The following is a 15,414-nucleotide window of genomic DNA, read 5'->3' as shown; positions in this document are numbered from 1 at the left end:
TTCAGGGCACTGAATGAATGTGTCAAAGTGTTGCTTTGGTTGCCAATCTTTTGCTAGAACTCACAACTCTGCAGGTGCATTTTGTGTATGAAAAACACAGTAATGTGTTAGTGTCAACTTAATTGTTATTTGATTGAAACAGTTGTGCATTATAACCTGATATTTAGGTACAAGCATGAACGTTGTAGATACCACTGGCTCCAATGCTGAATATTTAATCCCTTCACTGAGCCTGAATTCCCCCCCCCCCCCCCCAGTTCTGATTAAATAATGGTTATTTTCCTATAACAGATACTTTTTGCATGTTGGGAGGGAGTTCAATTGAAAAGACGTTTTACTACAGGAATAATTGTAAATAAGGACAATGTTCTGTTCATGTGAAGTCAGAGTCTGCAGACTTTAGAAATATAATGTCCACTGGAATATCTTTTATTCTAGTGCAGCACAAGCCAAGTACAATATGTGAACCATGTGCCACCCCATTATGCAAAGGATTTCATAGCACCTACAACTTCTTTTGCTCAGTTAGTCTCAAAGGTGCTACAAGATCCCTTTCCATGTGTTCACCCAGTGAGACAGACCAGCCTTTCTACCCATATATACATTTTGCTCTCTCCATATAGTTCAGGTCTAAGCTGGATCTACTGTCCTTTGGTTTGGGACTCCTGTCACTTGACCTCATGGATGTTCTTGCAAAGAAGATCCCTGTGTGATGGGAGAGCCAATAACTTGTAATATTCTGACATACATGGTCATGTGAGGCCTTTCATGCCCATAGACCCTATCCCCAGATGAACCATTAAAAAGCACACTGCTGCGCAATCACATTGATATTCAGTTCTGATGTATCATTTGTCATTTCATTCTGAAAGAAGATGATGGCATGAATGGACTGTGGTCTTCTTGCCTTCCACGTATATTGATTTTCCTGTTTTGCTTTTGTTTCCAATCAGAACAGCTACTTTTGTACTTTCCATGCCTGAGGTCTGCAGGATGGATTTGCTGTTTTAGATTTAGATGAGGTAGATATTATTTCAAGGTACCTTCCCTGCCTTGAAAACACATGTGCATTTTAATATCCTGGAGCAAACACAGGGGGGAAACAGTTCTGAAATTTTCCAGCATTTAAGGGGAAAGTTCAGCTGTCACAGAGGCTAGCATACATGAAATCATCAACGTGCAATTCCTTCAAGTCTCTGAAGCAAATTTTGCAATTGTTTTAAAATATTCATGTTTTTGGGAGGTGAAAGGCAACAGCAGAATGCAGATACCCCCATCTGCAACACAAGACAAGATGAGAGACAGAATTGATCCAGAATTGGACTTCCACATATGTAAAGTAAATTGCAAAGCATAGGCCTGTTACAGACAGCCAAAATAAAGCTGCTTCGAGTCACAGTGGCGGTATGGTGTTTCAATGATGCATGCGTCCTAAGAGTCCAGAAGTCGCACCAAAGCCACACTCCAGCCCTAAGGACTGGAGCGTGGCTTTGGTGTGACTTCTGGACTCTTCGGACGCATGCATCATTGAAACACCATACCTCCACTGTGACTCAAAGCAGCTTTATTTTGGCTGTCTGTAACAGGCCACTGTTTATGCTATGGTGAGGAACCCTCTTGTGATTACCATTAAAAATGTATAGTCTGCCTTCCCCCAAGATTACACTGGCAGGATATAATGCAACTCTGAATCTTTGGATGCTAGCCCAGAATGCCTTCAGCTGGAAGACTTATGGCTCAGTGCAATAAATGAGTCACCTGCAGTAGGCTTGGATCTTAGCCTCATTTTGTCTATGAATTCGGTATTCTAGAGAACCAGGCTGATGTACAATCAGTTTTCATTGAGGTGAATGTATGAAATATACTGTCTTTCAGGAAAACACCACTACATCACCAAATTAATTGGACAGACACATATGCACAAGCTGACTTTGGCTGAATGCTATATTTTAGTTTACACCAAAATAGATTAAAAGTTTTAGAATGCTACATCAGAACTGACACAAAATATATAGATTAAACTGTATGTATGCTTAGTTGCTCTTATAAGGTATAGGTTGAGTCTCCATTATCTGGAATCCGAAAATCCAAAATACTCCAAAAACAAAACCTTTTTCATGGGTGGATAAGATAGTGATAACGTTGCTTTTTGATGGTTCATTGTGCATAAACTTTGATTCATGTACAGAATTATTTTAAAATATTGTATAAAATTACTTTCAGGCTATATGAAACATAAATGAATTTTGTGTTTAGACTTGGGTCCCATCTCCAAGATATCTCAGTATGTACATACGTATATGCAGATACAAGCATTCCAATAACAAACAAACAAAAATCCAATATCCAATATCCAAAAACTCTTCTAGACCTAAGCATTTTGTATAAGGGAGTCTCAACCTGTATCTACAAAAGTATGGATAACAGAATCACAGAAGTTTTGCTCAAAATTTATCAAAGTGTTTTTGATCTTTTAAAAAGAAATTATTTATTCTTTAAAATAAATGCTTTTAAAAAGCAGTGTTCATGCTGTGACTTCTTGTATTGGGAATATATGGAAGCTTTTTACTCTTGAGAATCTGGATCTTTTCCAAACTTCAGCATGCTCTGTCCCTAATTTTAAAATTCTGTTTACTTATTTTTAATTGCTTTTTTCTCCTCAAGCAGCTTACATTGTTAATGTCTCTCATTTATGTATCTGAGGGAAAACGTATTGAATTCTCTGGAGAGGACCAGCTTCTCCTCAAACAAATATGATTTTATTTAATTTTCATTTTCACATAATGTTTTTCTTTAAATCTGTTTCAACAGCCTTAATTCCCCATCAACAGTTATATTTCCTTTTTAAGAACTCAAGTTCAGAGGAAAGTTTTGAATACAGCAATATTCCAACGGGCAGCTTCTGCCATCATAGGAAATGAATGGAATTTTTGGTTCAGTGAGCCATTTTCTTGATGTTTGATACTCTGACTATTTGAACCTTTCTTCATAAGATAATTTTGTGACAGACTGAATTATTTTTTTCTCCCAAGAACAGGAGGCAGTGGCAGTAAAGCAGCTACCTGATGAAATTCATGACCATGTAAATGAACTGTTACCGAATGTCCTAAATTCACTCCCAAGCATGCAAACAATGAAAAGTTTAGCTTGATATCTTTTGCCAGTGATGACTAGAAAAATTGTATATATCAGTGGCTTCCATTTCTTGCATAGTTAATATCACACTTGGTGCCCAGTCCTAAGGCTTTAGCATCAAGGTAAAGCCTTGTCAACTAATCAATTCATAACAGTATCTCTCATTTATATGGTATTTTAGAGTGTTCAAAGTACTTGATACACATTACCATTTTGTAAAATTCTACCTTGTACAGAAGGTGAGAATTAGTATAATCACAATTTTTTACAGTAGGCAATATTACCATCTTGTAGGTGATGTTGGTCAGTGGTTTAGAATGAATGGCATATCATGTCCATGGCCAAGATGAGATTGAGATGTAACTTTCTGATTTGCAGCTTCCTGTTAGTCATTATGGACTTTTTCACACGCAGGGCAAACGTGGTCGAAATATCATCTGAACGTTGTGGAAGCATCAGGGTCTGATCATGCCTGGTGCTTCTAAAATGCAATTGAGGCTTCTCGCTATGTTCCCATCATGGAATCATTCATTGGGAAGCCATTTTCTGAATAACAGGATATCCCATTATTCACAAAATGGCTCCTCCTGGCTTCCCCGCCAACAATTGCATGACGATTCCATAGCACTTTAGAAGCACTTTAGATCAATTACACTTTAGACGCACCAGGCATGATTACATCCCTGGCACTTCTGCAACGTTTGGATGGTGTTTCAACCACATTTTGCCCTGCATGTGATAAGGTCCTATGTGGTGCTAGGTAATCCAGTAGCTAACTCCAAGAATGAGAGCATCATACAATTGGATTTTTGAAGTTGTTGTTCAATATAGTACACTCTCTGTGAATAATGGCATCATAAAAAGACAGAAGGAAAAACCACAAGTCCCTTGAGCAAAATGATGTTGCTATCCCTTTAACCTTAAAGGGCAATAAAGAAGCAGATAAGAAAGCCAAAACAGAGCAGGAGAGTACCAGCTTTCTCCATGCCTTTCCACAAGACGTCGTAGCACTCCCATTCTCTTCCCAAGGGAAACAGTCATAAAAGCATGCCTTTTGTTGTGCAGGAAAAATCAGTTTGACAAAAGGCACACATTTATTACCATCTCCCTCAGGAAGAAAATGGAAGTGCTCTGAGAACATGTGGAGAGACACGAAAAAAGCCAGTACGCACCTGCTCTGTTTCATCTTTCTTTTTTCATGCAATAAGGGTCTATGAAGTAAGAGTCTAGCATTGGACATGATGTATATTTGCTATGCCTATTAACAGCTTCACAGATGTATTTGTTTTGTGAAAGTATACAAATTTATAGTTTGCAGTAACAAAATCATTAAGTTTGCCACTTAACACTTTAGTTTGATTTCTGGACTGGTTTTTTCTTTGTTTGTTTAGGAGGGGGGATTTGTAATAATAATAATCCTAATAGTACTATTAAAATATTTCTGTTTCTGTACCGGTGTACTAAGTTTCCTCCTGACACAAGTCATTGTTGATTTCACTGTTATAGGGGAAAGGCTCTAGGGCGGCAGATAAGGCTGTTGCAATGGTGATGAAGGAGATACCGAGGGAGGAGTCTGCCGAGGAAAAGCCCCTCCTTACTATGAAATCACAGGTGGGCATTCAAAGGAGGAAGCTGACATATGTTGATTTTTATGGAGAACAACAACTCCCAAGAACGATCTCCATTCCTGGAGACAAACTTTCAATATGATTTTTTTTGTGTCTAGCATGAACCCCACTACCACCCAAAAAAAGAGTGTGGGAGTTATTTAAGTACATCTACTCCCCATCCCAAATTGCACACAGAATGTGTATTTTTGTTAAAAACGCTATTATTTTTCAGCTGTTAGCACTACATCTGATGGGTTTTTAGCTTTAGAAAACCATCTTCAACTCTGGTCCTTAGAGAATATTTACCAAAATATACATTAAAAAAATACATTTATTTATAAATGTATTTACATACTATCTTCCCAGATAATGCATCTTATGAGATTACAATCATATATAAAGTACATTACAACAAAAGATTCTGAACAACTACAGAGTGGATAATACGTAATGTTATAAGAGAGAGAAAAAGATCACGTGTGTGTCGTGTATTTAACATCTCTTGCATGAGCTTGGGAAGTTTTTTTCAAAAAAACAAACATCAAATATATGGCAGATGTTCAGTCAAATGATTTATGGAACTACAAGTGTGCATATGTCAGTTACCAGCACAGTTATCGAAAACTAATTGAAACTGTCAACTGTGATTCATGTTGTCCATAATTAACATAATGCAGTATATATAAATGCACATTCATAACCAAATGTTGGTAAAAATGTACGCAACACTCCTCCTTGAAGGAGTATGCCATTTTATGAATAGATTCTGTCGCTCTAAAACATGAGTGCTCTTATTTCCTTTCAGATCCTTTGGCAGGTTACCTCAGCAGTGTCTAATCTGGCTCTCTATGGCAAAGTCCAAAGTGGGTGTGGGCTGTAAGTGAACAATACACCCACACTCATAGCACGTTTGAAAAAAACTGAAGGAAACAAGCAGGTAGCATGAGCTTTCGTAGATTTGACCCTGCTTTCTCAGATGCAGGAAGCATCTGAGGATGTAGAGTTAAGCCTGCAAAAGCTCATGCTACCCACTTCTTTCTTTCAGTTACTCTCAAAGGTGCTACAAGATCCCTTTGCATATTATTTTCCAGACTGACATGGCTATGTCTTTGAAAACACCCACATATAAGCCTCTTCAGGCATGAATATTACAAGCATGGAGCGAACTGAGGACACACACCGCAGCCAAATGCAATTCCCTTTCAATTTTAGAACTTCCTTGTAAACATAGGAAGGTTGTACAGTGCACCCACTCCTTATGCAGGTGTGCCATACGTGGCTTCTGGTTTACATGGAAGCCACGCTGTAATAGTTTGAATGGCATGTGTGACTGCTGCATGCGAGCCGCACTGTCACATGCACGCGCCCCATTCAGTATAATGGGTCTCAAGCATAGGCAGAATTTGCCTTACGCGGGGGGTCCAGAACAGATCCCCTGCGTAAGGCGAGGTTCCACTGTATATGGTGTGGACAAGTTCCTGAGCTCACAACATTAAGTACCCATGACCTTAGGTAGAATTATTCCTTCCTTAGGTGGCATGGCAGCACCTATAGTTGTGCATGAAACAGGGGCTTCAAAGGATATAACTATACAATTCTCATCTTTGTTCAGTTGATTAATGCCATGAAACATGCCCAAAAGGAGATCATTGCCCTGAACCCTATTTTTAGTACAAACTGGAGTAAAACCATTTAGTCAATAGGAACATGGTATGTCAAAACGTAGGTAAATTCCATTGATTCAACATGGGACCAACAATTGGCCATTACAAGCAAAAAAAGAGATGTAAAGTATTTTTTCTGCAAACACAAAACAACAAAACCCCTCAACAATGAAATGACAAACAGCGTGTCTTTAAAACAGTGTATCTTTGTTTTAAGTGCAGCCAATGTATGATATTCTGATATTGTTCAGGAATAACACCACTCAACTGGTTTAGCATGAAATGAATGTAACTCAGTCTATTTGCTCACTTCTTTTTGCCATAGTGGCAATGAGAGATCAAATCCTTTCACTTTCATTCTTAATTTGTTCCATATTTGATGTGAAGCTGGAGAAACAGACCTTATGGTTTACTTGCCGAAACAAACCAACGAACAAAACAAAGTAAATTTCTTGAAGTTGGCTTGTTGCAATAAGCTATAGTTAAGGTTGGCCACTGTTTAAAGTAGTGATATCAGACTAAATTGTTCAGAAACCGAAAAAGGAAACAAATATGTCTGCTTTATTCATAACCACACCAGAAGAGGATACCAGAATGTGTTTGAATCAACCCTTTAGTTCTGGTGCTGATATTACATTGTAAATAGTGTAAAAGACACTACTACATATGAATTGGATAATAATATAATAAGTAAATGAAGCACTGGCTGCATGCAATATGAAGGTACAAGGTATTCAAAAATACCCTCAGTGGACTAAGACTTCAGACCTCCCATGACCTTTCCCAGTCCATTTGATCTTCTGAAATCCTTTAATCTTGATGTTTATGTGGGACTTTCTCCATGTAATATGTGTTCTGCCTCCAAGCTCTGGCCCCTGCCTCCACTTCTGTGGAAGTAAGTCCCATTAAAATATTACCTTTCATATTACTGTATTTCTCAGGGACATGAATGAGCAGTTAAAAAAACAGAAATTCATTGCAGTAATCAACAATTCTGCAATGCTTAACACATATAGTTGAAAATAAGCTATACTAAAGCAATGGGACACTTGCAAGTAGATAAATTAAGAGCACACATACAAGTTCAGTTATATTTATCTTTCAGCATGTGGAATAGCAGAAGTTAGATGCATTCTGTGCTGGTCAACAATCTGGGGTACATTTGTAATAGCATTGCACCTAATGCAGTACTATATTGGCTACTCAGAAATAGGCCCATTGTCTTCAGTGGGGCTTACTCTCAGCTAAAGTGGTCATACAATTGTGAATACTTACATAGTGGTCTATGTGAGTGATACTTTTTGGTTATGGAATGTTTAAAAATGCATCTGCATTAAATTTCTAGATGTATTTTCTCCTTATTTCTACAGTTCCCTTATTCTGTAAATACTGACTGATTAATTTTAAAATAGTCTGTGATAATCAAAAGGCCAACTGAATATTTCCACATGGGTTCTCCAAACTGTATGTGAATAATTCAATGAGTTCAAACAATTAAAAATTACCAACACTGCCCTATACCTTAACCATATTGTCTCTCCATTTTTTCTTACACTTTTGCAATGCTGCATTATATATACAAAAAATCCAAAATTTGTTTACAAAATGTGTTTGGGTAGCATCACATCTAACAGCTTTCCTAATCGGTTTAGGCTGAAAAGTGTATCTGTATATGTATTGCCATGTGTGAAGATGGGAGACCATGGTCAGAATCTTGTTTTGTATTTATGCTGTTACAGTTGTGCTAGTGGTTGCACTTTCTCAATCCCAGTATATCAAGAATACATTTGTGCTAGTATTTCCACCACTTGTGCAAGGGTTCTCAAGTGTTTGCACCTTCTCCAAGTATGCTAATATGCCAACACTAACTAGGATGTGCCCCTAATTGTAAATAATTATTCAACAAGAATTTTTAATTTTCACACTCATTTGTACAATGGTGCAGCCTAGGATAATTGTGTAAGCATATATATGCTGTGTAAACACTGAACAAGATCTTGGCCTTTGTCTGGATTTTTTGTGTATGTTCCTTGGGAATCTCATTGCCAATCACAGCTCCTCAACATACATATGAAATAGTCCTGGCCATTGTCTTTTTTCATGAAGATATAAAAGGATGTACTCATGTAGGAAAAAACATCCTGAGTGAAGCAACTCTATGTTGAGATGTGATTGGGTGATGGAATAGGATGTTTTCCATTGGAGCATCCTATCTGGATTTTACATAAACTACTTTATGAATCATACATGTGGAGATACCTGATTCATAACATGTTTTGTGCCCCATTTGTATTGGTTGGCTGTAACAATTCACCAGAAGTCATTTGTGATGTCCAGTTTCAAAGTAAAATGTTATCTATGTTAGTCCATGTATACTTTTTTCCTCACTATGTATAAGTAAACTTCATCCTTGTTATGCACCAGTTGGCTACCCAAAGCCAAGAGGAGGCAAAATCAAGTGGATGAGTGAGTATTTTCGATGTCTGCATTCTATGGACCTTCTTCAGAGTATCTGACTATGCTCCTCTTCTCACTTGCCTACCTATTGTATAAATGTCTTATTGTTTTATAATGCCTTTGTCCTTAGCTGATCTATGTGCACTTCCTATTGAGAACATTTGTCTGCCCTAGTGGGGGAAAATATCCGAGCCAGATTTATTCATTCCCTCTCCAGAAGGGAAGCCACCAAATAAAAATGCTTTCATATATTAGACTCCCACCTTGCACTGAACATGTGCACAAATAGTCACCGAGATCCAACATCACAGATGTAGCTACACATTTGTGCATAACTATGTCTCATATCTCACCCTAATTCCCCAAATCTACCTTAACAGCTAGCAGCCACATCAGACAGTAGAGGTCTGGTGATCAGAATACAACATGACAATGTTTCTAACCCCTTCTCTCCTGCCAGCAATCTCTGATGTGATGAGGAATTGTAACAGGGGTCTTGCTTCTGATTGTCACATCAGAGATTGCTACAGTGGAATCTCCCAGCAGTTCCACCTATTGCCCCCCTGGAAATTCTGCTCTCTTGGGAGTCTGAGCTGTGAGCATCACCCAGCCGCTTCTGCACCTGCCAGATTCACCTGCTGACCTCAGATATCATGGGAAGTTGATATGGAATAAATCTCTGATGCCAGCCCAACCAGCAATGAATGGAGCAGATGTCATCTTGTCCTTTTTCTTAGGCAGTGAAATGTCTTGGGGTACCCTTTTTCATAATCCAAGTCACTAATGATACATGTGAATTAATCTTGGGAGTATATCATATACTTTAGAAATTTGAAACAGTTGCTTCCATCTCTTTGGATATTATGTGTTTATTTGTTTTAGAGAAGCAGGGTAGAGGACACCCACCCTCATACACAAGTACATGGATCAGAGGCAACTGGTGACTTCCATGTCAGTGGGATGGAGAGTCAAAGGAGCTCTACAAGGATGCTGGAACTGTTTGGGGAGCGTTTTCAGCACGTTGGTCAGCTCCTTTAAACTTCCATTGACATGGGGTTCTAGTTACTGCTTACATCTGAATCCCTCCCATATGACAGATTTAGTCACAGGGCAAATCTTCAGTATACTGAAAATGAGCAAGATTGCCAACATGTACCGTATTTTCTGGCATATAAGACGACTGGGTGTATAAGACGACCCCCAACTTTTCCAGTTAAAATATAGAGTTTGGGATATACTCACCATATAAGACTACCCCTCTTCCAACGCACACCAAATAAAAATTAAAAAAACATCAGATTTGATTTCAGTGTGGTAATTTTAATTCAAATGCTTATGACATGCAGGTACTTAGCAGGAAACCTTGTTGTATACAAAGCCTGCTTGGACTGGTCAGCTCTCCCTGCCTGCGCAGCCCTCCCTGTCTCCAAGACTATCAGAGTGGTAGCTGCTTTCATACGATCACCGCATAGGGCAGGGATGTGTCCATGGCCGTTTTTAAGCTCCCGCCCTATATGTGGTGACCGCAGAGTCTCCAGTCTGGCTCGGAAGTTTCAGCACCTGCCCTATAAGATGACACCCGGCGTATAAGATGACCTCTGACTTTTGAGAAGATTTTCCTGGGTTAAACAGTAGTCTTATACACCAGAAAATACAGTAAGTTCTATCTGCTGGCAGGAGTATGATCTTGTAGTTCATTGGGGTCCAGATTTGGGGCATGTCTACACAGGTAAAATGAATCATTTTTCCCCTTCCTCACCATGACCTCTCTTCACAATGCAGTGACCTGTTTCATGATGAGAGGGCAGTTCTGCACCTAATCTGAGCTATCCCTGCATTAAGTATTGTTTAAAATATTTAAAAGCTGTTTTAAAATAATATTTATTTTAAATTAAAAACACCTAGCTTTTGCTCTGGATTGCCCAAGAAAATCAAGAGTACTCCAGAGTTTACACAGCATCCCACTGTGCTCTCCAGTGCCACCGTTGCTGGCATGAGTTGAAGTCAGAACAAGTCAGAACAAGGTGTCCAGCCACTGGGTACCTTGTTTTCAACCTTAGAAGGAGTGACTCATACTAGCTGCGGTGGCACAGCAGGATGCATGAGTAGACAGTCGACCAGTGTAACTCAGGAGTGCCCAGGTAACAGGGGGATTTGGGACAGCTGTGAGGTCAGAATACTCCAGGATCACCCCGGAGTAGTCTGGCTAGAGTAGATCCACCCATAGAAGACGAATGAGCTGGCAAAAAGCTGTCCACGTTGATCCTTACCAGTGGTATAGTAAGTTTTAGAATCTGAGATTAATAACCTTTCTGAGGAAAATCCTCTGAATATCATGGCCTTGTAGAGGCCCTTCTCTTAAGATGTTAATATGTGTTACTTCAAAGTGTGGTAAACCAGGTCTGCTGGTTTGAGGATCTTCCTGTTCATTGTATTGAGTGAAGAATTCCTGCATATCTGAAGGCACTACTAACCCTTACTGTGTCCTTTTTTCTGTTCAAGCAACCTAGATTTTGTTAGCATCATGAAGAATTGTCTCTGAGCCACACCAGCAAGCTTTTATTAATCTTAGGAAATATTAAGCCCTGACAATAATTTTTAGATAACCTGGGACAATTTGGAAGTTAAGTATTGTTTAATCTTTTATTTATTTTTAGCAGAATGTGTTTAATTTCAGCCAGAATAACCCCATGAGAATTTATTTTATTTTAAATTGCCTTGAGGAAACAGACGTTTAAAAAATTGGCTGACTGCCGAAAAGTTAAGCTATTACCCATTTATAGAAATGAAAGAGATTTCTCTGTTGAGTAAATGATTTCATTACATTGTAATGATGAAATAATGATACTTTATATACTTTTTGGAAGCACGGAACTTGTTTAATTTTTAAAACTAGCTCCATAGAAAATGCATTTCTGTGATGCATTTTTAATTGTTAAGATGAGGACCTTTTCACAAGCAGCTCAAAGTGCAGTTGGCATGCATACATACATCAAGTGGCTTTTATAACAAAATATAAATGAGATCCAGTATAGTGCATAATTAATAAAATAAACAGCAGCTAATCTAATGATAGGAAACAATAGCAAGAGATTCAAGGCCAGATAACATGTGCCTTTAAGTGTGCCTTTGCACATTATGTACAAGGTTTTTTTGGAAAGGCACATTGCATCAGTTCAGGGAGCTGGCATTTATTTGGGGACTGTAGCAGATGTGAGGGGGGAGTTTAAGACCATCCTCATAGCCACAGCGAGAACCAGCATGATGTAGTGGTTTGAGTGTTAGACTAAGGGTGCATTTACACTCTAGAAATAATGCAGTTTGACACTACTGCAAGTGCTGTAGCTCCATCCTATGGAATCCTAGGATTTGTAGTTTTACAAGGTCTTTAGCCTTCTCTGCCAAAGAGTGCTGATACCTCACAAAGCTCCCAGGATTCAGTAGGATAGAGTCATGGCTGTTAAAGTGATCCCAAACTGGATTATTTCTACAGTGCAGATGCACTCTAGGATTTTAAGAGACAGGGTTTCAACCTTTGCTCAGCCATGAAACCCACTGGGTGACCTTGAGCAGGTCACATTCTTGCAGCCTCACAGGAAGACAATGATAAACTCTTGCTGAACAAATCTTGCCAAGATAATCCTATGACAGGTTCACCTAAGGCTACCATAAGTCATAGATGACTTGAAGGCATACAACAACAAAATAGCCACAATGCTGTTAGGGATAGGCATTATTTCTAGGGGCGTTCTGCATGAAGTATTAGACAGCTATCTCAAACTCCATTGAAATGAATGAAAGCTGTACCAGTAATTGTAATATTTTTATAATATCATTAATTACTTGTTTTATTTGGATTTTTGTGTCAGTTACCCATTAATATTACTTGTTATTTCAAGAGTAATGTATTCATTTTCTGTTCTTTTTTCTTAAGTTAAAGATTACTCTTTGAAATGGAAAAATGGCCAGAAAATAATCCAAAAAGTTACTCATTTTAGGAATAATGAAGCTCTAGGAGTAACAATTAAATGTTTATTCACTAAAACAAAAATACTGTAATGCCATTACCAGCTATTGTATTATTTTAAAGAATCATACTCTAAGGATATGTTGTTATTATCCCCAGAAAGTAGTGTGTTACAGAAAATGTGTAATTTCAGTGCTCTGAATGACATAATACTGAGCACTATGATATATTTGAAATGTTGTTTTCATTCCAATATGATTTTTAGTGGCTTGTATAATGAACCACATACTGCATGCCTTTTGTAAAAGAAAAGAGGAGTTATGAATTACACACACACACACACCACCACCACCACCACCAAATAAATGTAATATAAAACCAAACATTTAACAGCAAATTAAGATTTAGGACTATATCAGTGCTGGCCAATGCTTGCTTTCACATATGATTTTAGTTTAATTTTGGAGAGAGAGCAACGAAAGGAAGAGTAATGCTGGACTAGAGGCCAATTATATGAATTTTATCTCCAGCTTCCTGGTGGCTACTAAGAAACCAATACTAATACGCACAGATTGTGGTTCAAGATAAAATGGTGTTGTTTTCAAAATATGTCTATCCAAAATTTTCTCAGACATTTTCTTTCTATGAACTGCATATAATTTTTATGGCTGTGTTTTTCTTCAAATTGTTCTGTTGCCTGATGGGTTTTTTTTTTAACTGCTTTTTATAAAATTGAACCAGCTATCAAACTGCACTTCTGGTGATACAAATTGTCTTTATACTGCAGCCTTTACAGTCCCATTGGCCTTGGGGAGAACAGGTCTGTGTTTTTTTCAAGTGCATGAGAAGATTCAGAGATTTGTAGTTTTATGAAGTCTTTACCCTTTTCTGCCAAAGAATGCTGATGCTTCTCCAAACTACAAATCCTAAGATTCTGTAGGATGGCAGTTGGAATGGTGTCAAACTGCATTATTTCTACAGTGTAGATGCACCTTAAGTCTTAAAGAGCCTTCTGTAAACTTCCTCTCTTTGTCCATTCCTATGACAGTGTCTTCCTCCCATCTTAGTTGTGGTCTTATCTAGAGTGGCAGCTGTAAGATGGCCTACTTGATAAAGGATAATCCTCTAAAAAGGGGATAAATCTTCAATTTGAAAGCCTCATTTGGTTCATGTGTGATTCCAAACTGGCCTGTGAAGGATACCCAGAGCACCCTGATCTAAAGCCCAGTTTCAGGGGATTCTGATGATCGGAAGGTCAGAAGGTAACAACTTTCGGTGCAGTCATGCTGGCTGCATGACCACCAGAGCAGTCCTCGGACAACACTGGCTCTTCAGCTTAGAAACAGAGATGAGCACCACCCTCTACAGTCAGTTATGACTAGACATTGATATCAAAAACAGATGGGAGCTTCCTTCCCATGTCAGGACATAACATCTCTCTATGGGCAAAGTATCTGATGAAACAGAGAGTTGCCTAGAGTTTGATCAAAAAGCAAAGGCTCTACTGAGAAACTTTGGGATTTATCTTTTCACCTTTTGACCTGGTTTGCCATAAGAGTGACTTAATTTTTAAAACTCTGATCTGAAACTCTCCCAGCCTCTCACTTACACTTTTTAAAGATATGATTACAATTGGAAAGAGTAGATATGAAGGACTGGATTACTTGAAGGCATGTTTGGGAGTAGGACATGGCTTGGCAACTTTGGCTTATGGGAGTTAGCCTACTGGCAAGGCTAACTGCCAAATTTGCCTCAAGCAGATATTTTGGGAAGTACATTTCTTTGTCATCACTTTCCTGTACCAGGGTTGCTCTGGCATTGTGGATTTGTCAGGGAAGTTCAGGGGTGGGCAGCCTTTATGGATAAAGGTAAATCCTTTTGGTGCCACCACAGTGGGCAACAGCTAGCAGTGTATGGGTTAGCAATATGTATTGTAGAATGTGAGCAATAGCCAAGTATCTCACAAATAAAGTCATCAGTATTCAAAGCAGAACGTAGGCAACAACCAGCCCCATGTTGCTGCTGCTGCTGCTGCTACAGCCACACAAGAGTCTTGCAGAGAACTAAACCAGGTTTTGCCTTTGTAAAAACTATGAAGTGAATTTCCTTACAAATATTTAAGGTTTCAGAACATCTTGTGATGGGAGGGTCTGTATCAGGTACTTTTTAAACACAGAGGAAAGAGAGGAGACTGCAACCACAAAATGGAGGATGAACATACTCTCAGAGCCCTTTCACGCCACATAACTGTAGTGCTATGATTCCACTTTATCCTATCCTATGGGCTCCTTCTATTTACAGTTTAAGGAGGGGTCTTTAAAATTCTGAACCAGAGAGTTCTACTGTTTCACAAAATTACAAACCCTAGGATTCCATAGGATGTTGCCATGGCAGTTAAAGTACAATCAGTGCTATAATTATGTGATGTGAAAGGGACTTGACTGCAGATTAACTGATGCAGGAAAAGAGAGGATGTAGCAAAGATCAACAAACAAGAAATGAAACAAATGCATGCTATTTTAAGTTTTTAGTTTAAACTCGAGTCTTAGACATGTAAACTAGCATCTACTGAGAACAAGCA

At 38.5% G+C, this 15,414-nt stretch overlaps 1 protein-coding gene across 1 annotated transcript in view; it reads left to right on the top strand.

The window, feature by feature from the left end:
- PEX5L (peroxisomal biogenesis factor 5 like) overlaps positions 1–15,414 on the top strand; it is a 206,750-nt gene that overhangs the window by 124,482 nt on the left and 66,854 nt on the right. The window contains exon 2 of the mRNA XM_042461020.1: positions 4,642–4,746. Coding sequence (XP_042316954.1) covers positions 4,642–4,746 — 105 coding nt within the window. The remainder of the gene's footprint in view (positions 1–4,641; positions 4,747–15,414) is intronic.

The sequence above is a fragment of the Sceloporus undulatus genome, chromosome 3 (assembly GCF_019175285.1).
Source record: "Sceloporus undulatus isolate JIND9_A2432 ecotype Alabama chromosome 3, SceUnd_v1.1, whole genome shotgun sequence".
In the NCBI taxonomy this organism is placed as follows: Eukaryota; Metazoa; Chordata; class Lepidosauria; order Squamata; family Phrynosomatidae; genus Sceloporus; species Sceloporus undulatus.
The sequence above is the reverse complement of the archived record's forward strand: the minus strand, read 5'-3'. Positions and strand labels throughout refer to the sequence as shown.